At 40.5% G+C, this 26,966-nt stretch overlaps 1 protein-coding gene across 3 annotated transcripts in view; it reads left to right on the top strand.

Annotated features, from left to right (window-relative positions):
- The window catches only part of CNTNAP2 (contactin associated protein 2), a 1,082,030-nt gene that overhangs the window by 1,031,939 nt on the left and 23,125 nt on the right, over nt 1-26,966 (top strand). For 2 of the 3 annotated variants that reach the window (XM_088167403.1, XM_088167401.1), the window contains exon 23: nt 22,986-23,216. In XM_088167403.1, the coding sequence (XP_088023529.1) occupies nt 22,986-23,216 (231 nt within the window). Of the gene's footprint in view, nt 1-19,687; nt 20,714-22,985; nt 23,217-26,966 lie in introns of those variants that run through there. The other variant, XM_088167409.1, reaches the window with a different exon arrangement.

Raw genomic sequence — 26,966 nt, 5'->3', positions numbered from 1 at the left:
TCAGGAGGACAAAAGAATCACCTCCTTCACTTATGGCCTTGTCCTTCAACAACAAAATAGGTTTTATGCTTGTAGTGTTCATTTTTTAACATACAGAGGAAGAGCCGGTGTTCCAACACGAGTGACACAAACTCTTTCTACAATTGTTCCATAAATATTTGCATTTATTTGAGAGGGAATAGAGGAAGGAATGGAAGCACACTCTCTTCTCTCTTGCAAACACAGAAATAGACTTTTTTCACAGCCTCTGGGCCTTTGGTATCATGTCACTATGCCAACCTTCTTGTTCAGGTGTTTACTCTTGAAACAAGAAAAGGAGATTGCTTCTTGCTCCGTTTCCTGAACTTTAAGTAACAGTTTCTTCAGTGACTAACACATATAATCAAGCAAGTGAGATGTATCTTTCATGTTGATGACTGCCTAATCTCTAAAATGTAAAGCTAGGTTGGAGAGCAGACTTGGAGGGAAGGTAACATGCACACTATCCATATCTGGTTCCAGATTTTAGTGATGAAGTTTTTTGAAGATCTGAAACAAAGTACTGGAAAGCCTCCAATTAAAATGTTTCAGCTAAATCACTATCCTTTTAAGTATCATTTAAAATGCCCACATGCTGTAGATTAGAAAGTTTTTTCATGTCTACTATGAAGTATGCCTAATCTGCTACAAAAACTGTCCTCTGTAGGCTGAGAGCAATAATATAATTTGGCCATATGTATCACATTCCCACACGCACCCCCTCGTCCACAAGATTAGCCTTCAACCTACAGTTCTTGTTTTTGGAACAAGCATGTGCTTAGAAAGAATCAGTGACAATTTGCTCAAGATTCCCATGAAAGCATAGCTTCCAAAAGGAGCCTGCCTGAATCTGAGTCTATTAGTTAGCTAATTAATGAGCGCTCTTAACACCAACACAATTGCCATAGTAAGATTGTATTTATGTCTTAAGTTGTAACGCAAGATGTATCCAGAGGTATGTATTCTATCACCATCTGTTGAAACCAGGTAGAGCCGTGTTCCTTATCTCTTCCATAACCCATCCCTCATAACTCCAGGAGGGATATCCCCTGTTAATAGGCCAGCTGTTAAAACCAGGTAGGGCAGTGTTGTTGTCAGGGCTTTTGTTGAGGTGATGCAGGTGAAGAAACAGGATGGGCCTTTGCAGGGCTTTTACAGAGATGTTTATTTCAGCCACGCGTGAGCACAGTCCAGTGTTCAGAGACAAAGAGCCCAGGCAATGGTTCGGGGCTTTGGGTCAGGTATCTGGGATCACCAGGGCGGGGGGAAACATATTAGGGACCAATTACAAGGGGACATGGGCGTGTTACAAGAGTGGGATTGGGGCATGAGGGCTAACAAGGAAACAGGATGGGAGTGACTGAAAGGCTGACGGACAGGGAGAGGGCACGGGTTTGGAACAAGACAAGGATTGTTCTGACTTGACAGAACAGGATTTGTTATCAAAAAGAGATAACTGAGAGAGAGGCCCCTTGCTTCTCTCTAACTGAGAGTGCCTTTCAAGGTCTCAACAAAGGAATTTTCTTTATCTCTTCCAGGACCCATCCTCTGTCCAGGGAGATATCTTCTGTTAATGGGCCATTGAGTCTCACTGCATGACTGATAAAATTATCCCATTGTGAGATGCTCCACCCAGGGGCAGAAGCCAAACATTCCTACCTAAATAAAATCTAACATTTAGAACATGAGAGCAGCCTTTTTCCACTAGATTCCCAGAAGACCAGGCCCATCTTCATCACCACTAGACGTTCAGAGTAAAACTACACCCTTCTCCGGAATCACTGCTTCAACAGAACCATATCTGTCACTCCAAAAATATTACAGTCCCCATTTAATCAGACTGCTACCAACACCGTAACCTACAGGGTGTCAGGTTGTATTCTGACTCTGACAGTGTTTTGTTTTTTTATAGTACTGTATTTTTATTTTAATTTTCCTAGTAAAAAACGTGTTATTTCTATTCCCGTATCTTTGCCTAAAAGCTCCTTAATTCCAAAATTATAATAAGTTAGAGATAAGAAGTTTACATTTTCCATTTCAAGATATGCTCCTGCCTTTCTTAGCAGATATCTGTCTTTCAAACCAAGACAATTCGCAAAGAGGATTTACTGCTGGTCTAAAAACAGTGCTTAAAATTATTGACGAGCTCTCTTTTTTAATGTATTAAAAGTTACTGGAGGCATATGCCACATGTAATGCAGGGCGATGTTTTCTTTAAAGATGACTTCCAGTATCTTTTGTGTCTCTTTTCCTCATCCCCAGACTATCTCCCCACAAAGTAGAAAGAAATCTTGTGTTACTGAATTATTACATGGTCTTAGAGTAAAAATGCTTAATTTTCCATGGGTCTGCGGACCTCAGAAAACATGCTTCCCAGAAAAGGCCAAAGCATGGGAGCACAAGGACACCTCAGCTTCTTGATTACCCTTTGGGAGACCTTCACCAGCTCGCAATAAACTTTGAATAAGCCTTGTTAGAATACTGAAAATCACTTTCTGCGATCAGATAGCAGAGTAGTAAAGGTCTTAATCTGTATAAATATCCAAAGATTGCTCCTAATTTGTCAAGCAAGAGCTGGCTGACATTTCCAGCTCAGTATCCTATTATTTTAACTTGGTGTTTTAACTTAATGAGGTGAGGTAATGCATCACTGTGTGTTTTCATTCAGGGGAATGGAAAAAAATAATGTTTCTGGGTTTGGTTTTTTTGTCACAACAGAGAATAGCTTAGGTTTAAGTCTCAACTATGATATTGTTATGTTAATCCACATTAATTGGGCTATCCATGTAGCTTTTTTTGGTCAATTTTTACAGATTTCCTTATTTTATTCTAACTTTCTATACTCATAATAACAAAAAATAATGGCAATATCCTTGGGATTTCAGTCAGTTGGGGTTTTTTATTAAATAACAGTAAATTTGCTAGGTGAACATATAAGAATGTTCGTTCAAGTGACTTGTCTTCCTCAAACTGATCATTTGGGACTTAAAAAAAGCAATTCCAGTTCTGGTAGGCAGATGGCACTGTGTTTGGGACTGGATGGGGCCAGAAGGGGCAATATGGATGTGTCCTCAGAAGGGCACCTTAAAAGTGAAGCCAGTGTGCCCTTGCCCTTTGGCATCAGCTGAATTTGTGTGTCTCAAGGAGTGTGTTTGCAGAGCTTTTCCGCAAGGGTGATGGGGCTGTATTACTTCAAGCATTCCTCTGCAGCTGTCTTTCCATCATGTTTTCATAAACAGTTGAGGCACCTTCCCTCATGCTTGGCATATGGAATAATTGAAAATTTGCACACATTTTCTTCAACTCCAGCCAAGCAAGCAACAAAGGTTGGTAACGAGCTAGCCAGAGACAGGCAGTGATATTCCAGTAATGTGGAAGAGGTGCCAAAAATAATACTGAAAGCAGGGTTGTATTGCTCAGATTCAAATGCTTGATGGGAAAAAAAAAAAAAAAAAAAGCTGAACATGCTTCTGGAACTGCAACATAACATCAGGTGATTACAGGGTATTCATAACTTAATAATGACAGGACCATCTAGCAAAATGATTGAGCACTTGTGGTGACTCCTAAAAATAACTGCACTCCCTTCAATCAGGGCAGCTATCAGTTTAAATACAGGGAGTGAGAGGGAACCTAGATAAATAGTATCACAAAACTTTAAGACTTATACTGAAGCACAACAGAACGGTTCAAATTGGAACAGGAAGCATAATATAACACAGTGTACTTCCCTAGCTTGCTTCTTCCAACAATTAGTCTGCCACACTTTCAAAAATTGCAGTAATTTCCACAATGTGTTTGGCTTTTGCTGACAGACACTGAGTTTTTGCTATGCCTTTCTTGACTTAGTTAAAGAACTCTGTGTACCTTCTTCGGTACCTTCTCAGTTTCTTAGCTTATGATTCCTGACTTGCTTCCGCTAAACACATGATTTTTTGATATTGTGCATTCCAATTTCATTAATTCATCATACCATGAAGACACATGCACCTTCCTAAAATAGTTATATAGCTTGATGAAACTTGAAATTTGAAATTTATTTAAAACATTTTTAGCTGTTAATTTATTTTAAGATTTCTGGTGTTTACTTAATTTTTTTTCATTTATTTGTTACTTACAGATTTCTACAATGTTTCTTTCACTGCTTTTATGAAAAGTGATATTAGGCTTATTATCCAATAGCTAATCATATGATTTTTTAAACCAATTTTCAGTTTTCCTTGAAGGACCTAAGGAATCTTCCAGTCTCCTGTAATTTCTCCAGTGCTTAAAGATTTGTGGAATGCTGTAGGAGGAGTAATCTCTTCACTTTACACCCACAAGTTTTTAGGGAACACTAACAGATACATCCAAATAAGCATAGAATCTTGGAATCATACAATAGCCTAGGTTGGAAGGGATCCTAAAGATCATCTAGTTTCAATGCCCCTGCCATGGACAGGGACTCCTTCCACTAAACAAGGTTACTCAGAGCCCCATTCAGCCTGGTCCTAAACACTTCCAGAGGTGGGGCATCCACAACTTCTCTGTCAACCTGTCCCAGTCGCTCACCACCCTCATAGCAAAGAATTTATTTTTTTCTTTGATTACTTAATCAAAACCTACTCTCTTTCAGTTTGAAGCCATTTTCCCTTGTTCTGTCAGTACACGCTCTTGTAAAAAGTCTTTCTCCATCTTTCTTGTAGGCTCCCTCAAAGCACTGGGAGGCCACAACTAGGTCACTCCAAAACCTTCTCTTTTCTAGGTTGGACAAATCCATTTCTCTCAGCCTTTCCTTGTAGAAGTGTTCCACCCCACTCATCATCCTAGTGGCCCTCCTCTGGACTCACTCCAACAGCTCCATGTCTTTCCCGCGCTGGATGCAGCACTGCAGGTGGGGTGTCACCAGAGAGGAGCAGAGGAGCAGAATCCCCTCCCTTGCCCTGCTGGCCACACTGCTTTGGATGCAGCCCAGGACACGTTTGTCTCTCTGGGCTGTGAGTGCCCATGGCTGAGTCATGTCCAGCCTGTTATTCACCTGCACCCCCAGGTCCTTCTCCCAAGGCTGCTCTTGCTCCGTTCATCCCCCAGCCTGTGTTGGTACTGGGGGTTGCCCCAACCCAGGTGCAGCACCTCGTGCTTGGTCTGGTTGAACCTCATGAAATTCCTAAGGTCACACATCTTGAGCTAGTCCAGGTTCCTCTGGATGGCATCCTGTCCTTCAGGTGTGTCAACTGCACCACTCAGCTTGGTGTCATCTGCAAATTTGCTGAAGGTGCACTTGATTAATTCATTTATGTCATTAATGAAGATGCTAAACAGTATCTTCAATATTGGTCCCAATAATGATCCTTGATGTATGGTTTTGATTTTACTTGGCATTTGTTTTCTGTTTAAAAGGAATTGTCACATCTTCATATGATACAAACATAAAGTGTAGAATCTTGTTTTTTGAGATACAACCTATTCTTTAACATCCACTTCCATCCACAGAGTTCTTCCTGTCTCTCCTTCCTCTTCCTGCTGTTCATTATTTCCCTCAGCTTTGACCAGATAGCCTTTCTAAAGCACACACATCACATATTGAACATAATCAGGTTATGATTGTTGGTCTCTAGGCAGCCACCATCTCCCACACTAGTGATTAAGTCCGCTTTTCTCATCATAATGAAGTCCAAACTAATTACCTTATGTCATAGTCAGTAAAATTTTTAGGGGAAAAAAAATCAATAATCTAATAATGCTCTACTACTGGCTGCATGAGATCCCAGCACGAGCATACCAAATGGAAGTTTCTAGGAAATGAGGATGAGGACATTTTTTTCACACACATCAGACATGCCTTTTCATTAACTTTATTAGCACACATGTTGAGACACCTACATTTAAGATCATGCTGGTTTAAGTTATTCACCAACAGAAATCCACCAGCTATGTTTCTTCCCTACCAAGCTGTCCTCAGCATTCTATAATTAACATTCCTGTCAAGCAAATTTTTGCTCAAGAATGTAATTGTAAGTGAGATTTTTTTCCATTCCCTTTGTTTATACCTCAGATTCAGAGCTTATAAATATAGGCAATTAAACATTAATTCTGGCAGGGTCTTTCTGGGCTAAAGGTGGAATGAATACTCTGCACTGAATTCTGTTCCTCTGCAGCTAAACTGCTTCAAGTACTTGGACCAGCTCATTAAATGTAGTCTGAATATCTCTAAATTGCAGATTGCCATGCTGAGAGACCTTTCAGCTCTCTGCCGAGTTCTGAGTGCCTTCACTACCAACGGTTGAACTACTGCTCACACAAATTGCATATTGTCTCTGCTAGAATTATTACAAAAGCCCATTCATCAGTTAGAGATTACTCCTTTACTGTTTGGTTGTTGTTTTTTTTTCTTTACAAAAATTAGCAATTTCATGCATTACTTGTGGGGGACTGAGGGACCTCTCAGAGTTTTTTTCTGTGTGAAATACTAAAACAGAACAGGACATTGTGTGCCTGTGCAGAACAGGATTCAGGTTTATTACATCAAACCTGGCTTGGTTCAGAATAACCATAATAATGGACCTCAGTAAAATGGCGCTGACAGCTGGTTTACAGGTCTCAGATTGCCCTCTCCAAAGAAATACATAGATTGTATGTACAGTAAATGCCAGTTCTGTTCAATAAAGCCCTCCATTTTTCCACATTATCATTTAATAAATCCAAATAGGAAAAAACCCCTCTGTCAAACTGCTGCTATTTTCTCTCCGAGTTTCTACTCAAGAGCTGAGCATCATAGAATTTCACATATAGGGACATACTATGGTCATTTAGTGAGGAAAGTACCGGCTGGTGCATGTGGTGGTGTTAATGAAATGCTATGGCAAACAGTGCTCAAGATATATCCTTACTGACACAGCACAAATAAGAGGGGAGGGGAACAGATCATATTGAAGAGGCTCCTTTCACAAAACGCTTATAAATTATAATTCACACTTGAAATTGTGCTTTAAATTAGTGTTTCCCTTTTAACCCACAGGAAAAGATAGAGCCAGAAAAACCCCACCAAGAATATGTAAGCGATACTGTATCTCTGGAAATATGGAGAGGAGAAACTACTGTTTTCTCCTGGAATAGATCTAAAAAATATTCTGTCTAAACTATTTCAGAGACTGGCTGTTTCTCTAGCAGTGAGAATGAATAATTCAGACGTGTGAAAGTTCTGCTGTTGTGGACAATATAGAAACGTCCAGGACAGGGACAAGATACTGAAATTGAAATTGTGAGTTAAATTGATGTGACTAACTATGTGATGCCATGCTAGTTGAATAAAAGCCTCAGATGAGATCCTGGTAAAGACTACTATTATCTCCTGTTTTACTTCTGGAGTGACAACTTGTACGACTTGTAATCTGAGACTGGTCCTACATTTCCTCCATGCTGGTTCCTCCAAGATCAATTATTCCCATTATGGCCTATTTCTGGTAAAGTGCTATTTTGAATTTTTTTTGCTTTACTCACTCACTTTTGGCTCCTGACGGGGGAAAAAGCTGAGCAGGCCCCATTTGCCCCCTGGCCAATGCATTTTGTTGGCTGCAGTGATACTTTTGGCCTGAGTCAGTGCTGTCAACCTCCTTCCCCTCAAGCCATGCAGCATCTGCTTCCATACTGAGGCTCATAACATCGAGAAGAGCGGCAGATATCAATGGCCAAGCCCAGCCATTCCAAGTGAGCTGTAGCCTGCATTGTCATTAACTCTTCAGAGTTTATGTCAGTCTCAAAATTGTATCAGCTTCTTCTGCCTTTCTCCCCTTCCTCCAGCACATGGGGCCCTCTCTCCATTTGGTAGCATGAGTGATGGAGCAGGGATGGAGATAGGAAGGTGATGGTGCAGATGGGAGAGGAGGGGAGAACAAGGAGGCACTTGTGATAACGGAGTTGAGAGAAGGAAAAGGTGGTCTTATAATGTCTGTGTTAATAGCCGGATAATAGCTGGGTAATAGGTGGTGTCATAAACTCTGTATTAGATGGCTAATAGGGATAGATGGAATAATAGGTGGTGTCAAACTACCTGTATCAACAGATAGATTTTAACCCCTTCTTTTTCCAGTGCCCTGCAGGTAGGCTGGTTAGTCTCCCTTCTGTCATGTGAAAAGAGAGCAAGAGAAGTCATCTCACTCTTCTATACAAATAAATTAAAAGCAAAAATATTTTTAAACTGTATCTTTCAAAACTTATCAAAATAATGACCTTCAGTTACATTTTTCCTGTTTAACATCTCCGACCCTTGATGGTGAGCAGCATTTGGCAGCGAGACGAGCGCTTGGAGACCCGGGACCCCCGCCGCCCCCGCCCACTCCCCCTCTGGATCCAGTCCGTGTGTTCCCGTCCGCAGCAGGCGGGCCAGGAGGCTGCGCTCGGCTCCGCTCCGCGTTTTCCGCTCGCTCCCTCCGCAGCCGTGCCGTGCGGGGCCGGAGCCGCCGATGCCCCGCAGCTCCAGCCGGGACGCGGGAGTGCCCGCCGGGCAGGGCCGGCGGAGAGGGCAGGCAGCCCGGGGCGGCGGGGCTGCGAGGTTCGTCCTACGGGGCGGGGGGCTTGAGGCACTGGTGTGAGGAGCTGCCGCCGGTTCGCAGCCGCAGGGGCGGCGGGAGAGACGCGGTCCCGCAGCAGCGTGCGCCGGGAGCCGCCTGCAGACCAGGTCAGCGCAACTCTGGGTGCCAGAAAAAAGCTGCGAGGCGTGACCGAGGTGCCCGTCTGGGATTTGCGGATTCCCGACCGTGTACTACACGCTTCGTGTCTGTGTGGGGTTCCGCTCAATCGTGGGCTGGGGGAAGAGAGAGGGGCAGCTCGAAGGGACGAAGAAGGGCGATCTGATTTAGATCGTCTTCTGGCGCTGGTGCTGCCATCCAGCTGTAAGTTTCTTTCTTATTTTTATACGATCTGGTTGTAAAAGAAGCAAATTAATAAGCAGTCCTGTGTTAGACATGTCTGCTCTCTGATCTAGCCGATGCGACACGAAGTTTATAATCATATACAACATTGAAGAAAATTAGGCAAATGACAGTATTTCATCAGTATAACATCTTGAACTTAATGTCTTATTTTAATGCATTTGTCTGCTAGAGCAAGCATAACAAGGTCCTAGAATTCCAATATTTTTATATTTATTTTTATTGCAGTTTGATCAGAGGTTTACCTATCCCACTAAAGAAATCAATTTCATCTGTGATACGAAGCACCCAGAGCTCTGCTCAGTATTTGGGTGGGAGCACATGCTTACAGCTGTTAACAAAGCCATTATACTGCAAATGGCATTGTGTCCTCAGATACTACTCCAGCACATCATTCCGTGCTTGGATGCAATGTAATAATAATGATAAAGCATATTGATAGTGCACAGTTCGATTTAGCCCAACTAGAAGCGCTCAGTTTACACCATCTGATGAGATGCAAAGATAGTCACTGAATTAGTCCTTGCATGTTGTCTCCTCAGGTTCATCTATCATCACTCCATGCACCTAGCCCTGTCTTTTTGTCAAAATGTCTGTTATCATTACCTGCTGAATAAGACTCTGGATGAGCAGATCATAGAAATTGAAAAAGCTATGTAGACTGAGCATGCCTGGCATGTAATATTCTGGATGTGATTTGAAAAGCAATAAAGGTCCGGTTTAACTATACATATTTCTTACTGTTTCTCATGGAGTGAAATTTGTTGGCTGGCATCAAACTGCACCTATTTCTATCATTTCCAGTGTATTTATTGAATGAGGGAGCATTTTTGGTTTCCAGATTGTAGTGTAATGCTTTTACATTTCATTCTTTATGAAATCATAATTTTCATTGCCTAAAGATGGAGATGGTCTAATGCTGGGCTTAGACACTCTTAACTGAAGTGCATTAAGGTTTCTTTTAAACAAAAGGTTGAGAGATTTCTCTTTAGTTATATAGTTGGTCCACCCCAATTTTGGTACAGGGCAGTCCTGTAGTGGTGGAGGTGTGCAGTGGTTTTCTTAACACAAGAAATTGAGACCCTCAATTACCTTTGCCAGGCTTCAGCCTTAAAATGACCTGCAAGAGGTTATTTGTCCCAGAGTGAGTAGTCCAGCACTGGCACTCACTGGTGTGGGAAGCTGAGAAGGTCAGCAGTGTTAATGGTTTCTGAAAAGATTGGGCTCATTCATGAGAGGCAGTTCTGCTGGTAGCTAAATGCAAAAGGCAAGATGCGACCTTCATCTGAGAAAGGTCTAAAGCCCATGTTTGTGGCAAGCTGAAAAGGTGTTCTGGGAGAGGATCGTCTTACATGCCCTATGCTGTTACACTACTTGTGAATCAGCTACTATCAGTCACTTTTCATTTCAGAAAGAGAACAATGAACTAGATAAGTCATTGATCTATCTAATGTGGCTGTTAAATTTTTATGATAATTTGTGCATCAAATAGTAATACTTTGCAGAGGTGAATTTATTACACATAATGCTGCATGTTCCAGCAGAGTGCATTTTGTACTTGCAACAAAGAAAAGAAACACATAATAGAGATTGTTCAAATATAAATTGTTCAGCCTCAAATAGTGAAGCATACAATACTGGAAAAAACCCCAACCATAAAATAAATTGCTTCTAAGAAATTAAATCGAGTCTTTTTTTCCTGCACTGTCCTGTATTATTTTTTCCTACAGTATTTTTTGAATTATTAAAATGGTTTTCAGTACTACAGCTAGGTTGGTGCTGTCTATACAAGAAAAGTGGATGTTTTGATCTGAGAAAAATTAAATAGCAAATGAAGAAGTAAAGCAAACAGAAGGAAAATGTTGGAAGAAAAAAATACCTACTAAGTTATAGCATCCTTATGCTTGCTGTTCTCATTTGCTTGCTACTTTCAGGCTTTTTGATAACTGAATTTAAATTGCCACTACTTCAAAACATCTTTACTTATTCATAATGTGGCAGTGTTTATATCTTCTGAAAATTGTCAGTTTCAGAAAAAGCTTCTAGTTACATACTATGTTGGTTTGAAATCCAGCGTCATAGGGGCAATAGCAATGGATTTTTTAAAAATTAAATAAGAAAAGTTATGTGAAATTGTTGAAGAAGCTTTATCTTTGTAATACTAAGATCCCTAAAAGTGGTTTCTTAACAGATTATAGATGCTTTACCTTTCTAATTATTAAAAAAAAAGAAAAAAATACCCCAACAACTTTTATGAATATATAAGGTTAATATGAGGCATACTTGTTATACAAATAAAAATAATGTCCTACTAAAAAGTTATTTTCTAGTTTTAGTTGCATACCCTGGATCTTCTTCAAATCTTCTTTCTAGTAGATTTCTAGCATTTTTACTATCTCCAAGTGAGACTAAGATAAGCAAGGGGGGAGTCAGGCAAGAAAGGGAATTTCAGCCTAGCCACTCTGATGACACTGCAGTTTTACTAAGGTATTTGAGGCTAGTGATATGGAATGAAAAGTATATTATAAGGTCATTTACAGGTAGTCATAGGAAAATACTCATTAAAATGTAAAGTAGTGGCAGACTGAAATTACCTATTTTTAATAAGAGTTGTAACAAAAGCACAATATAACTAAATGCACTGGATTTTGGCCAAGACACATTGCATTTGACTACAGGCTGCAAAATACTTATTTGATTATTTATTTACTTTCTGGCCTGAAAAGAATTTTGTGTGGTATGCTGCAGCCAGCTTCCCTAGGATATATGAGCACATTTAAACAAATACTATGAATAAAACTGCGTATTTCTTTTGCATAGTAATGCAAAATGTATCGTTCTTTAAGGGTTATGAAGGATGTTGTCAAGGTTATTTATCATGACCATAAATTAGAATGGACTTATAAATCCTGCTGAAATACAGTCTAGCAGCTAAATGTGATGATGTTCTGTCTGTAATAACAACCCTTTTTTCATAGCGCTATTTATGATGACAAAACTATTAAGTTTTGTCAGTCATATAAATTCGTTGGTTTTATTTTTTTAAAGAAATTTCATCTGTATAATTTTTTCTCCTCTGCCATCATCCACTTCTTCTCACTCTGTCTAAAGCCTGCCTACAGGAAAAAAAGGCAGATGAAACATTTTAATTCTTTGTTGTAGATTAAACATCTAGTGCTGGCTCTTCTGCTGCCCTCAACCCATGATCTCATTCCTCTTGCTTCATGTCAAAAGGATAGAGGATGGGGTAGAAAAAGAAAATGGTTCTTGAAGCAAACTGTCATACTTCTTATGCAGTTTTGCCTTGAGAACTGCTGATTTCTACTGCTTAGTGGGTTACACCCATGTCTGCTGAGCACTTTGCTTCTTGATCAAAAGATTTCCATCAGCTCTCAGGAGGATTTTCAGCCAAGGTATATGGTGCAGCCTGAGAGAATAATATTAGTGTTCTGTCAGCTCAGGTCATCATCTGCATGAATGACCTTTTGTCTTGGTTTAATTTTGACTTTCCCGGCCAACGCACCAAATTAATGTCTTGAGTTTGAGTTGCCAATTTGAATAAACTTATTTTTCTTGTTGTGAGACAGAACCAGGAGCAAAAGAGCAAGGCAGGCCTAAAACTTGAGAGAGTATAAAAGAAAATTTATTAACTACACAAACAAAAAGAGAGGAAAAAAAAATATTTCAGAATAAGATTTTTTTAGATCACTCCTTCCCTCCCTCTCCCAATCTTCATAACAACAAAACAAACATATAACAAATACTTCGGTCAGTGCCCAATTTAGTCTTTCTCAGTTCACTCCTGGAGAGAGAAGCTTCTTCTTGTTGAAGTTGTAGGGATTTTTCCCACAAGAAGGAAAAAAAACAGTTCTCTTGTGGTTTTATCTTTCACGATTTGCATCCGCACGGGAACCTGCAACCGTGACGCTCCTCCCAACTCTACAGCCGTCCCAAAGCTGTAGATGTGGGCCATGTCTGTCTCATGGGGTATTACTTTTAAGAATAAAATGTTCAACCGCAAAGATTCTCTCTGTCTCCTTTTTCTCTGCTCAGGCTTCATCTTCAGAAAACCAAAATCCCCTTCTTTTCTCAGGACAGAAATTCTCAACACAGGTGCTCTTTAGTCAAATCATCTATTAAATGGAACATTTCCATCCCCCCATGTCTCTTTCCATGGTTTATAGGAATATTCAGTACATCAGTTCATTCCTACAATTTCACAAAAAGATTTTCAGCCATTTCAGCATCTTCTCATTCTCCTTCCATCTTAAAAACTTAGCTCTTACATCACTGACTTCAGAAATCTTCTTATTCCCTTTCATATTCAAAGGAAAGGCTGGAGGCTTTGCAAATCTCATCTGAACACTAAAGAGTTAAAGTTTAACACAACTACAAGAGTTGGGCCAGGCTCAGGCCGCGCTGGGGGGGCAGCTGAGGTGTCAATCAGCCTTTCTGGGGCTGGGCTGCAGCCCCACACTGCTCATGGCCACCCGGGCAGGCCCGGCCCGTCCGGCAGCAGCAAGAGTCGGCCTCCCCCCACGCCAGAGCCGCCGGCCCGTGGAGGAGGAAGCCGTGAAGGTCTTAGCACACAACTTTTTCTCCCCCCGGCCATCGGGTCCCCCTCGTTGGCAAACGGGGCCCAAGCGGCCTCCCGAGCCTCCCCCCCCCCCCGCATGGGGGAGGGGGAAGCTCGGGTTGATGTTACCTGCTCAGCCGCCAAAGACAAAGAGAGTCAGTTCCGGATTACCTTCCTCAAAATGAGTGTTCACGGAGCGAACTAACTTTCTCCAATTGGCTGTTGCAGGTATCCCAACCCCCACAGAGGAAATTCCCTTAGGAAGAATCTCTTCTGAGTTTCTTCTTCCTAAGTCAACCTATCACACCTTTCTTCTTAACTATCCCTACATTTGGGACTTCTCCTTTAAACAATAGCCTGAGCTTTTGCCTCTGGTGCCCAAGGAGACTGATTAGTGCTCTAGAGGAGAATAGAAAGATACAGAAATTTATGAAATGACTGTATTAGCCCTCACAGTTGTTAATAAAGGGTAATGTACAGAGAGGTAACTCCTTTCACAAAACCAGTGGGAATTTTGGTCCCATTGGCACAGAGTTGATTGTTTGCTCCCACTGAGATTGTGGTCCCAGCTAAATACTTGACAGCAGCCACTCTTGAGTGGGAACATTTGAAAATATCTGCCAAATTCAGGACTTTCATCTGATATCTGCATGCTGGATATAGTTCATTGGCAACACGGTAGATAGTATTTCTTCTCTTTTGCTCTGACTTTGCATTCTTTTATTACCCTTGGGAGAACTTTCTGTTTATGTAAATGTGCCATGGAATCTTGTGTCTCCATTAGCCACCTTTCCAAAGTCATGAGAAGTTTGAAGTGTGTTTAAAAGAAAACTGTTTCATTTTATTTTCATATTTAAAAGCAATGCCCATACCTTTTTTACTTAGGTCTCAAAACACCTTGAGAAAGATCTCAACTACAGAATTGGGAGAATTTCTGTGTTCTACTAAGAGGGAGAGACAGAGTTTGGCATGAATATCTGAAGTGGCTCAAAGTCATACAGCAAGTCAGTAGCAAAATGTGGAAAAATTATTTGTTTCCTTGGTAAAAGGATGTTCAGTTTTACTCTTGGCCTTACTTTTGTGGCGTCTATAATGCAATTACTAAGAACCTTGCAGATCAGTTAATTCCCTTTTTGTTAAAAAACAGTGTGAATTTCTTAATGGTAACTCTTGTGGGCTAATACACCGCATTTTAAAATTGAAGATTTCAGGAAATCATACATCCAGTATAAAATCTTGAAACATTCAGTAATTATATCATCAGTACAAAAGAGCAGGGGAAAAAAATCCAGTTTGTTCTCAAACCCTTTACATTTGTGGCAATGTGAAAACAGGCTGTTGTCAAATAACATCTCCACCTCATTCTTCAAAATGCCTTTTTTGACAGAGAAGCTGCAGTCCAGCACTAGTCTTTACTATTCCTGCAATAATGGGACTCTAATAGGAGTGTATTTCATGTCAGTGATTTACTATCTCTATTACAGCGTGACCTGAAAGCAGTAACTCCTCTACCAGAGACTGGGGTTTGGAAGTGTTCCAGGGCTGCAGCACAGCTTCCAGGCCAGCTCAGATTTTCTAATCCTGTGTATTTTTCACCCAGTTCAATCATTTTTAGCTTGTGCAGAAAGTATCAGAAATGTTTCATAAAGGAATGGCCTGCCTTTGGGCAATTCTAATAAAGCTGCTGGTGCAACTAAAATGTGCACTGAGCTGTTAGTCTTCATAAGTAATTTTCCTCTTGCTTGTACCATAGGAGAAAAGGCCATTTCCTGAGTGTCAGACAGTACATGAAAGCACCATGCATATGCTGTGCAACATTGTTGGTTGGCACTGCTGGGTTAATGTTAAATCCTTCAGTTTCTGGCACAGTGCTTCATAGACCATAAATAGCATCTTCTCTGTGTTTCAGTGCATGGTCAGTGAGGTTGCCAGTCTAGATATAAACCGTCTAAATAAGATTATTCCATGCAAGCTATAACATCTTATGAAAGGAAATCAGAAGAGTTACAACAAGCAACATAAACTTACAAAGAAAATGTTAAAATAGCCACAGACGGATCATGTCACAGGATAGGGCCACACTGTGAGCAGCACCTTGAGGCTCTGGAAAGCAATAGGTTGTAGGCATATCTGGAGGCATCTGACTTCAGGGTCTGATCATGGTTGCAGGGTGAAGGGGACAGATGAGTCTCTCATGACACGTGTCAGAAGAGGGAGTGACAGGATGGCTTTCACATCTGTCACACTGAGGGGCTGGAGGCCACCCACAGCTTTACTGTATTAACTTGATGGGAAGGGGACAGGTGGGGAGGCATTGGATACCACCTGGCGCTTGCAGAACTGTGGACTAAAATAAGTGCTTCTGCTGCTCAGCATTTTAATTTTTGCATAAGGAGCACTTGGTAGCCATTTGCACTTGGGTCTTGTGAAGCTCAGATGACCATTTTCAGGGGCGGCTCACCTTTTTGTGCCCCAGCATCCCTTGAGCATGTTCTCCATAAATAAGCATCTTGTTCCAGTGGTACGAGTGTCCAGAAAGCAGCATGCACTAGCTCAGTTTTGAGTAATGGACAAAGTAGAGTCCCTATTGTTTTATATTTAGTTTGTACCACTTACTGAAATTTACTTTGGAGACTGATATTAAAAGCCAGGGAATATTGAGGTATGAAGAGTCTTTACAGTAGCTCAGTTCAGTCCTCATACATGTCTTGAGGTTTTACATTAAGTGCAGCTCATTAAATATAGTTCTGAGAGTTTAGTTTCTTTGCTTTGTACTGGGAGTATTTAGCATCTCTAAAATAACACGTTTTTTACACAGTTAAGTGGTATTAGCATGTTTTGGGGGTTTTTATATAGAAATTGCTGCTCTTTGGACAGAGGAGCTATCAACAGCCAGATAGCAAACAGATGATCCCTCTTCACAATGGAGAATATTCACCAAAAGACCCAGGCAGTGTGTCAGAATGTCATTTTCCCAATCCCTGGTGTTATCCCTCTTTTGGATGTGTAGTAACTGCTCCTGACATGGACTTTCTAGCCCTGTGGCTTTGGTCTAGCAGGTATATGCTACCCCAGATAGGTTCTCCCGGTGGCTGGGATCCAAATTAATTAATTTATTCTCTTAGGTTTTTTACACCATGCCAGCTCTCATTGGCATGTGCTTTGGTTTGATGTTGCACTGAATGGCTCATCTAGGCTTTAAGTAAGTGAAACTGATTTAGTAATCTCTGTGGACTGTGAATTCTTGAAATCAATAGCTCCCTTTCAGCAGAGTTTAAACTGCTTTCCATTATGTGGAGCCTTACACCATAACAGAGAGATGCTTGAGATGCTGATTGAGCTACTCTTTGAGCAACGGGTGACATAACAAGGTACCTTTCTGAGTACAGGGGACAAGGGGGCACATAGTACTTTATTTCTGAAAGACAAGCTATTGCTAAGGTTGCCCCAAAAGCAATTAGTGGTTCATTTAATTGAACTGGTGAATTCACCCATGCAGTCTATTAAAATATTATACAGTTTAGGCTCAATTTAGTACCTCTAGTGGAAGGGCTGTAGAGATTGATAATGGATTACCTTTTGTCTACCCACTGAGTGGATGCTTGATCTTAAGTAAAACAGCAAAGCAGCCTGGTAGTTCAGCCAGAACTGCCATGTGGCAGAGCTGAACTTCTCCCACCACTGATGTGGCTCCTTGCTTTCCAAAATCATTAAGCTCTTGTATTTCTGAGCGTAAATGGGCACATATAAATGAGTCATTGTCCTAAATCCAGCCAGCTAGATTTTTTTACCATTTTAAAATTCAAATGATATAATGTGTAAATTGTGTAAAAAGTAGTCTTCTTAGCAAATTGAACTGAAAGGGGCTTTGGTTGTGCTTCTGAGACTATTTTGTTTCAAAGGTATCTTCTGTCAAGACCAAAATCACACCAGTACACAGAGTGTTATTTCTCTCTACCCCCCACTCATGTGATACTTTGGGCAGAGCTTTCCCACTACCAACAAAGAAAGAAGAGCTAGATGGCTATAGCATTTACCCAGAGCCTTGCTGATCCAGAATAGGTACCCTTGGTTATTCCTGTTTCTACTTTGAAGGGCTCCATTGGAAAACTTCAAGGGAATTCATACGAGTATATTTATTACATACATTGTAGTACATACCCACAAACTGTACTTCAAGTTCTGTTTCATTTCCTTCCTAATGGAGCATAATTTACTATAAATATATGTCTTGATCTCTGTATGACAGGAACACTGTTCAAGGTTCACAATTTATAACTTTCTGTATTGATATGCATTTGAGAGCCCATCAAGAAAAAAAATGCACAGACCAGCTACATAGCAAGAAGATATTGAGCAAAGATAGTCACCACATACGTTTAATAAAAAACACGTTTTATAGGTTTACTTCCCTCGTGGCTGGTTCTCTGTCCTCTGCCACTTTTCAAAGGCCACAGTCCAAGGCCATTTTTCCACATGTGGCACAGCAATACTGGTTTGACACAGTACTCTGCTGGACTGAACAGCTTTGTGCTGCAGAGCCTTGTGTATGTGTGAAACTTCTAGGACCCTCACACAGGGAACTTTACATAAAAAGAAAGCTATTCTTCATCTGTGCAAAACCTGCTCAGAGCTTTGGGACCAAACACATCATCTTTGTTTTCTGCTACATCATGCTGTCATTTTTTTCTTGTCTTTCTAAGTGATGCTACAAGAATGTATAAAAAATAGATGGTAGAGCCAAGTGAAGCCAGACCTCTCCAGCAGTGCAGTAACTTCTTGTGCTATTAGAAGCTCTGTGGCCCTTTGAGCCAACCTATAAATCTTTTAACAGTAAGTATGGAAAGTAGAAAAGGGAGAGAAAGTAGATACAATGTGTACTTGGCAATGTGTCTACTTCTACAAGTAGCTCATCAGATGCATGCTGACTAGATCAATTTGGGTAATAATCTGAATCAAATTGTTCATTGGTTTCTCTTATAATACTGCCCTAGGCAAGAGCCACAACTTTGCAACTACTTACTACAGCTACCTACAGGTAGTGTAGTAAGGGCGAAAAGGCTTAAAAAACAGATAACCTAATTACACTGACTAGTATTGCTGTGTGCTACTTATACATTTGTCACTTATGCACTGGTCTGGCCACAGTTTTTTCCTCAATATAATTTATTTTTGCTTATTTTCTTCTAGAGTCATAAAATAATCAATTTCAGCATGTTGGGTACTCATTAGTGGTGCCTTGTGTCACAGATGAGACAAGTTCAGACGGTTAGAGCTGGGTGCTAATAATGCCAAGGTTGTGGGTTGATAAGCCATTCACTTAAGAGTTGTACTCGGTGATCCTTGTGGGTCTCTTCCAACTCAGAATATTCTGTGATTCTGTGAAATATGCTTGAAAATAGATGTTCTTTAAATCATTTCACCTAGTGGATAAAGGGCTTCTTTAGTAATGGCACATAATTTTCAAGAGAGAAATAGTATTATTTTCATAGCTATGTGGCATGTTCCTGCCACAACCATGAAAAATAAGTGCTGAAATCAAAATGAGTAACTAAGGATTAAATTCCTGTCTCTTTTTACTGTTAAAGAAATAGCAAAACACAAATAACAAGTAATTGATGTTAAAGATATCTTCAGTGAATGATAACACACAAGACATGGGGCAACATCTATAAGGTTCTTGGCATACTGCGTGCCAGTTGTATAGATTTTTAAAATAGATTTTTAAAATGTTTAAAAATCAATTGCATAGTTACTGTGTTATTGTGAATGCTTAGTGTTAAGGATTTGTACGCTGCAATACATCTGTGGTAAAATGGGTTTACCTGATTGGTCTTGTGTAATTGTGGCCTTCTCAAGTCAGAAGGTTGTGTGGTCAAGGCAGAAAATGGTTAAAACCAGTTGAAGTAAAAAAAGAGCCTAGAAGTTACTTTTTTGCAGTCTTTCATTACAGAAATACCTGAGGGTAAGTTGCCAGCAGGAGATTGTTGCATCACATCTGAAAGCAATAATATAAATGTTGTTATTGAGTAATGATAATCTGTATGCTGTAATATTTATATGACTTTGCAGCAGTTTATGTGCTGAAAATTGGAATAATTCAAAGTAGTTGCATTGTACATTTCGGTTTTTTTAAATAATGTCATTGTCATCATCTTCTGATTTTCTCTCCTCTTTGTTACAGGGAGAAAATTGAATTTTAGTCATGAGAACATAGATATATTTCATTTTGCAATCATTGCACTCCCCAGGAATTGGTTTCTTAGGCTCAAATGCCAGGGAAACAAAGAGTAATGGCCTAACATCAGAGGATATCGGTGTGCTGAGCCCCAAGGGATATGCAGGGGCAGGAACATGTTCATAGTCATGGAAGCTGATCTACATTGTTTTAGCACTGATGAGATGAGAGCTGGCAGGAAATTTACATTTTCACAGCCATCACTTATGGAATGTTTTAAACAAAAGTGAGTCTTTAGAAAGGTGCCTTGTTAGGTTGGGGGTTTTTGTTGGTTTTTTTTGTTTTTTTTTTTAATTCTTTCAGTATCTAGTATCCATCACTTATTCATGGAGTTAGAGAAGCATGGCGCTGAAGTTGCTAAATTAGCACAGTCATATTCGTGGATCTTTGTTCTTGTCAGTCAGGATTGTGAGTGGGAGGCTATTAGCTTCTGCATGAAGTCAAATAAATAATAGCTAAAATAGAATAGAACCACAGAATAGCTAAGATGCGAGTGAAATCACTAAACTGTTAGCAACAGTGGTTACGGTGTTTGAAGAGTCTTGTAATTGTTTCTTAGATTATAAGGATTATTAAAAAATATAGCTCTTCACTGAATATGCCATGAATATTTTACAGAAGTAAGGGAGAGTGAATATTGCGGTCAGAAAGGAACCATGTCTGAGTGATGTAGTCTACAGGTAGTATTCTAATGCATGAACTGGCTTTTGTACAGCTTTTCTAGTAACTATGGAAAATGTACAGATGTGAGGCTTTTTACTTACTAGCAAATTTTTGAAGGCGATATTGCTAATGCTAATTTTTTTTCAAAAAAACTTTTTTTTGAAGGAGAGCTAGATGCACCTAATACAATTATTGTAAGCATTTAAGCTAGCCCTTATCTGAGTCCTGAGGATATATCCACTTTGTCAGAGATGACAGTCACTGCTCACTGCCAGCTTGTGAAACATGGCTGTAGCATTAATACAGGCTGGATAAGCACTGTTAGTATATGTAAGTGCTTTTACTGTAAGTAAAAGTAAAGACATTCTTAAGTGAGAAAGAGAACGGAAAATGCAGGGACTAGAAAATCCATTCCTGTGTAGTGGATTGTATAATGATCTAATGCAAGTATTTTTCAGATTATCCATATTTGTTGTGTGCCCTTATGCTAGGTATGAGGGAGGCTTAAATGTTGTGTGTTTATCATTCTAACACGATTGCAAAGACAGAAAGGTAGAAAACCATGAAGTTGTTTTAGTCATGCTCTAGATCTGACCTGATTCCAGCAGTTTTCTCACACTACATGATTAAGGGATAAACCCCCAAAATAAAATTGTTTGTCTGGTTTGTATGTAGCCTTGAAACTCCATGCTTGTATCCCTGATGCCAAGCCCTCAGTAAACTTAGGAATATAGCACTGTCATAAATATCATCCTAATTTTTAGGGACACTAAACAGCCCAGACCTCATATAATTGTTCCTGATTTGGTTAGAACTGAACACAGACATTTCGAAAAGGTCAGTAATGTATTTTTCTAATAATTTTAGGTGGGGTTTTTTGGGGTTTTTTTGGTTATTTTTTTGTTTTGTTTGGTTTGGTTTGGTTTGGGTTTTTTTTGTTGTTTTTTTTGTAGCAAAATTCAAACCCAGATGTACTTTGGTTCCCAGTTTAACTAGTTTGGGAACTCTTAAAATAAAGCCCTTTCCCACTGATGCCTGGAAAGGCTGACCTGGAACAGAGACTAGGCAGAGCAAAAGGAATAAAATAGGTATTTATTAAAAGGATACCTCCTCTTCACATCTCTCAGTAGTTTTTCTTTCCCACCTCTGTTTTCCTTCCTTTTTTTTTTTTTTATGACTTAATCATGTAATTTGCAGGCTTTTTTTTTCCTACAAAAACCAAATTTTCCAACACTTATCCTTGTTCCTATCTGAAAAGGTTGCCTTTGAATAACATGGTGCTGCTCCCTCTTTTCTGTCCCCTCTGTCCCTCTCCTTCTTTGCTCAGCTCAGTATGACTTTTTCCAGTGACTTCAAGGGCCAGGCATTAACCTAGTGACCCAGAAAAAGGCAGTTGGAAGTGTCCTGGTGCCTCTGGAGCAATAGTCCCTGATACAGCACAAACACGATGCTTTCATGTGTCCTTTTCATTCACTCTGTGCTACCAGAGAAGAAAGGAAACCAAATTTGCCACTGTCGTGTAAATATTATATTGGACACTGCAGTGAGGCTTTGAAATGTTAATACCCCTGTAATACAGACAGCTGACAAAGAGGGACAGTTTTGATTTGGTTGTGACTCAGGCTGTTCCAACAGGTCCTGGCAGAATTCAAACAGCTGGGAGCAGATGCCAGTTTCCTGAGTAGTAAGGGCGTTTTACATTATTTTGGGGTCATCTCAGCTGGTGTTTTAGAAGGGAGAAAGCTACCTGGGGTGCAACTTTGAGCAACAGCTGTTTTAGAGAGTGGTAACAGAGCCCTGATCTCAGCTCATGGGTGCCAGCTTCCAGCTTATCTGTCAGCGCACAGCAGCAAAGTGACTGACATCAGGGTCTCAGCTCCCTCAGCCTTCAGCAGGGCTGGATGAGATCCTGCCAGGTCTCAGCACTGCATGGAATAAAGGACAGAGACTGGAGATGGATGGTTTCCACCTCAGGCCACAGGGATATGTGGCCTGCTGGAGAAGGGAAGCTTGCTCCCTGGCGAAGAAATGCTTGGCTCCCAAGAGAAGGGACCCAGGAGGACCCTTCATTTTTGGTCTCCTGATGAAGGCAGACTTGCTCTCCTGATGAGGAGACAGGAGAGGGACAGGAGTGACCACAAGTGGTCCTGGCCCCCCAGGAGAACTGAGAGGGCAATAGGTCAGAGCTAAGGAAGGGACATCTCTTGCAGCAGCAGCTTCAGCTTGGAGGTCAGACCCTGGCCAAGACTGTTCTTCTGCCTTCTCTTCCAATATTCTTCTCAGAAAAGATACTTTTTCCTGGCCTATTGTTCTTTGATGACTCCTTCACTGGCTCCTTCATGCCAGCCTTTTATTTTAATGATAGCATAGCAGTGAAACCGAGTCATGTTAAGGCCTGAAGGTTTCCAGCTTTAATCTGTAATGAAATGTAAAGAAACCTGTCAGGGTCTGACACAATCTCAGTCTCCTTCAGAGAGGGACTTGGGAACTGAGCTCTGGGAATCAATGTGTTCAGGCCAACTGTGCTTTCCAGAGCAATTAATTGTTTTGATTATTTTTTTCCCTCTTCAATTTCCTATAGAAATTGGGAAGATTGACCAAGATATATATAAATACAACACCCCAGGATTCACTGGCTGCCTATCGAGAGTCCAGTTCAACCAGATTGCTCCACTCAAAGCAGCTCTGAGACCTACCAACACCTCCTCTCACATCCACATCCAAGGAGAACTGGTGGAATCCAACTGCGGAGCATCTCCACTCACCATCCCACCAATGTCGGCTGCCACTGACCCCTGGCACTTAGACTCAGGTAAGGTGGCATTCATGTCACATTAACCCAGTGGAGCAGTTCAGAGAAGAAACCCATCTGCCTTCCTCTGTAAAGAAAAGCAAAAATGAGAGTTAAGTGATTGATAGGTGACTGTAGGGCTATAATCATGGTAGGAAATGCAAAACTGGAATGACAGAGATTTGCCATCAATTTTAAATGCAGTTACAGGGGGTTTTTTGCTTTTTTTTTAGTATTATGCTTTTATTTTCTTTTCTGTAAGTCTTAGGCTATTTAAATGTTGATTTTTGACCTAACTGATGTGATAGCACTTTCTCTGTAGCCAGCAAAAACCTTCAGCTACATATAAATAAGGTACAGTAGTGTTTCTTATGCTGTATTCCTAATAAGTGAGTATATTGCAGTCAGCTTCATATAAAAAAAAGTAAGTCTAATTTTAGGCATAAATGCATTTATGTAAAGTGCTGATTTGTTTTCTAAAATGTCTACTTTCCATAGACTGTGTTTAATAGAAAATCTCATTAGTCATGGTGTCATTCATATTGTACTGAAAATGCTGGAAGCCAAACCAATTTGCAGATCCCAGCAATCTCACCCTGTTTTGTGACTGACAGTCCTTGAAAATAGACATTGTGGCTAACTTTGGAGAATTTTTTCTGTCTTTTGCTTCTGAGTATCAGATTACTTTTAGATTTATAGGCTCAGGTCTATGTTGATGCCTCCCTTGCATTTTGTCCTCATTCTGATTTCAGTTGTAGAGTGTAAATTAGGACCTGTCCTGGCAAATTTCTTGTTAGAAGTGGTATAAAATTAAAATGCTAGAGGAAAAACTTGGTCCATAATGATTTTGATAATGATTAGTCTTTGAGTTTGGGGATGCATCCATATGCCAGTTTTTATAAGAGGAGGCAGGTATATATGTCTTTCTCGGAAGTACATGTCAAGGTCGTACCTTTGAGGTTTGTATTTTTGTGGGTGATTGGTTGGTTGGTTTGGTTTGTTGTTGTTGTTTAGGGCTTTTTTCCTTGCAGTGTCAAGCAACTCCTTGGAGCATTTCCTTTTATCTCTTCTTCAGCAGAGAGGTAGGGCAGCTGTTTCTAAGGAGAGACAGAGCCCCTTGTAGAGCTGAGGGTTCCAAACATTAATAAAAGCAATATCATTCTTTAAAATCTGTCATTCCCTCCTTGTTTGCTCCCATGCCATGCCATTGTAAGATTTCAGTGTGTCTCTTCCCGACTTACAACATGCAATTTTCTACGTGAATTTTTTTCATCATAAATTAGTAGTACCTTTCTTCTCTGAAAGTATTAGACTTGTTTGTACCTGAAGGTTATGATCTGTATTCCTCTTTCTATTCAAACACATTTTCTGAAGGATTTCTCACTGGCTCATGTCTTTAAAAAGTGTGCCATAAACTTCTTGAAGATGTCCTCCTGCTGTGAATCATATGCATCTAATGGGCTTTGGTTGGTAATTTTTGTTGGCTACTTTTCTTTCCTCTTCATTTCAGTGCAAGCTAGCAAAAGATTATGGTAGGATTTGCTCAGGATATTTGCACTGTTCCTAATAGCTCCTGCAGTTCAAAGAAAGAGGTCCTGTTTGTCCTTGGCACATGCTATTATGCTTTACCTTGTGTTGGCTCTGTCTCATCTTGTAAACTTTGTTGACCTGACAGATTAAAATTTACACTTTTTCTTCTGGATAAACTGTAGTACTTGGACACAGAGACAATGTCAAGGATGTCAGGGAACATGCAGCATGTTAGTAGGTTGGCTCAAGCTGTCTGTTAACTTCTGCCAGTAAAAAATAAATTTCATTGCCATAGTCAGAGTTAACTGTTTCAAGTAATGGGCAAATAGAGCTCAAGAGACCCACCTTCATTTTTGGTAATTATTAGTTTTAATAAGGGTGGGAGCTAGGAACCCCTCCTCTTGTCCTTGCCAGTGATCCACAGCAGAGTGGATCCCTACAGCAGAGGGAAGAGATCATATTGCTTCAAAGATTTCTAGTGAGGGACTGCTGTGCACCAAAGAAAGCAACAATATCAGGTGAGTTATGGTAGAAATAAAGTTCACAGCAAAGGAGTGATGTTTTACTGTTTCAGGAGTAAAACGATGTTCAGGTGTTCGTGAGCAATGTCTTAACTTCTATTGTAGGTGGCATTTCCATGGTACAAAGAAGAGGTATCTCAGCAATTCATTTATCGATATCAGTAAAAACAACTGAGTCTTTGTGAAAGTATCAGTGGTTGTCTGACTCAGATAGTTCAGTCACAGGAAAAATATATTCTGTAGACTGTGTAACCTCGAGTCATCAAATTCATAGCCTGTCAGTCATCAAAGTGATCGTCATCTAAATTAAAATGCTTGGGTTTAGTGTCACTTTGCATTAGTAAATTGGCAGTTTTCACTGAGGATTTTTTATGTTTCCCAAACCCTACTTAAGACTTTCTAACACAAATCATGTTGAGAGAGAAAATGGAGGAATCAGAGGTACATCATGGGGTCCACAACTGGAAGAGTCTCAGTTCTCTCAATGTGAATTTACTCCTTTACTAAACTGGCTGAAGGGACAAAGACAAAAAGCAGCTTTGAAATTCACAGAAGCACTTGTAGTGATGTTAAAGCAAAAGCCACACTTTGTCACAAAGAAATGGTCGCAAATAACTCAGCTTAGAAAGCAGCAATTACTATATGCAGCGTTTCTCATTTCAAACATGTTTTTATCTGTAATTTTTAGTGTTATGTTACCTATTTAATTTTAAATAGTTCTTAACAAAACATGAGAGCTGAGGATGGATGTTTCATAGTGAAAATAAAAAAGTTGGGAAAAAATTTGTGGGAAGTATCATATGGTTTAAATTTCATTCAGTGACATAGCCTGAACTCATCCTGATACATATTTTGAGTTAAGCATAGGTTTTTAGCTTTGTTTCTCAAATATTGTGGAATTGAACTTTGAGAATTGAAAAATGTTGTAGGAGGTGATCAAAGATAAGTGTTTAAATAGAACAGATACACCAGACGACAAAGATAATGATCCTTTCACCTCTTGACGGCAATGCTGGATCAGATTCTGCAGATAATTGCTGGAAGTTAAGCAGGTTCTGCCTAATTATTGGTGACCTACATGAGATGTTTTCTTTAAACTCTTCTGTGTAGTTACTTGTTGGGGGTTGAATTTTTCCCTTTTCTTTCTGTGGAATTTTTTCCATTGTTATGCTAAGTAATTTTGGCTACACCCTCGCTAGTAACAGTTTCTCTCAAAGGGGGTGAGGGAAAAAAGGGGGAACATCGAAAAGGAGCGGTGGGACAGGGGTCTGGGGCGGGCTCTCGCTCTCTCGCTCGCTGGTGGAGTCGGAGGAAGGCGGCCAATGTTTCTACCTACCACCCTCCCCGCCATCCCAGCGCCGGGAGCCACGTTCCCTGCTGTCAGACACCGCTCTGCTGCTCTCCCACCTCACCCTACTGCCCCCGGGCACTGTGCCGAGCACCACGACCGACACCGTGAGGGGGAGCGGCTCCTCCATCCCCCTCAGCCCTGGGCCGCCGCCGCCATCACCCAGCGCCTTCAGCTGAGCGAGCCCTGCCCTGCCCACAGCACCGGGAACTGAGCGCAGGGAGAGGGAGCCTGTGGCCAAAAGGGACTGGAACTGAGCTACACTGCTCTGCTCTGGGGTCAGCTTTTATAGATGATGGTGTTTCTGCTGTGTGCCTTGTTAGGTATCAGTAAAGAACTGTTATTCCTATCCCCATATCTCCTGCCTGACAG

Source organism: Sturnus vulgaris, chromosome 1 (assembly GCF_052056855.1).
Source record: "Sturnus vulgaris isolate bStuVul1 chromosome 1, bStuVul1.hap1, whole genome shotgun sequence".
Taxonomy (NCBI): domain Eukaryota; kingdom Metazoa; phylum Chordata; class Aves; order Passeriformes; family Sturnidae; genus Sturnus; species Sturnus vulgaris.
Note: the sequence above shows the minus strand (reverse complement) of the source record. Positions and strands in the feature narration are given on the sequence as shown.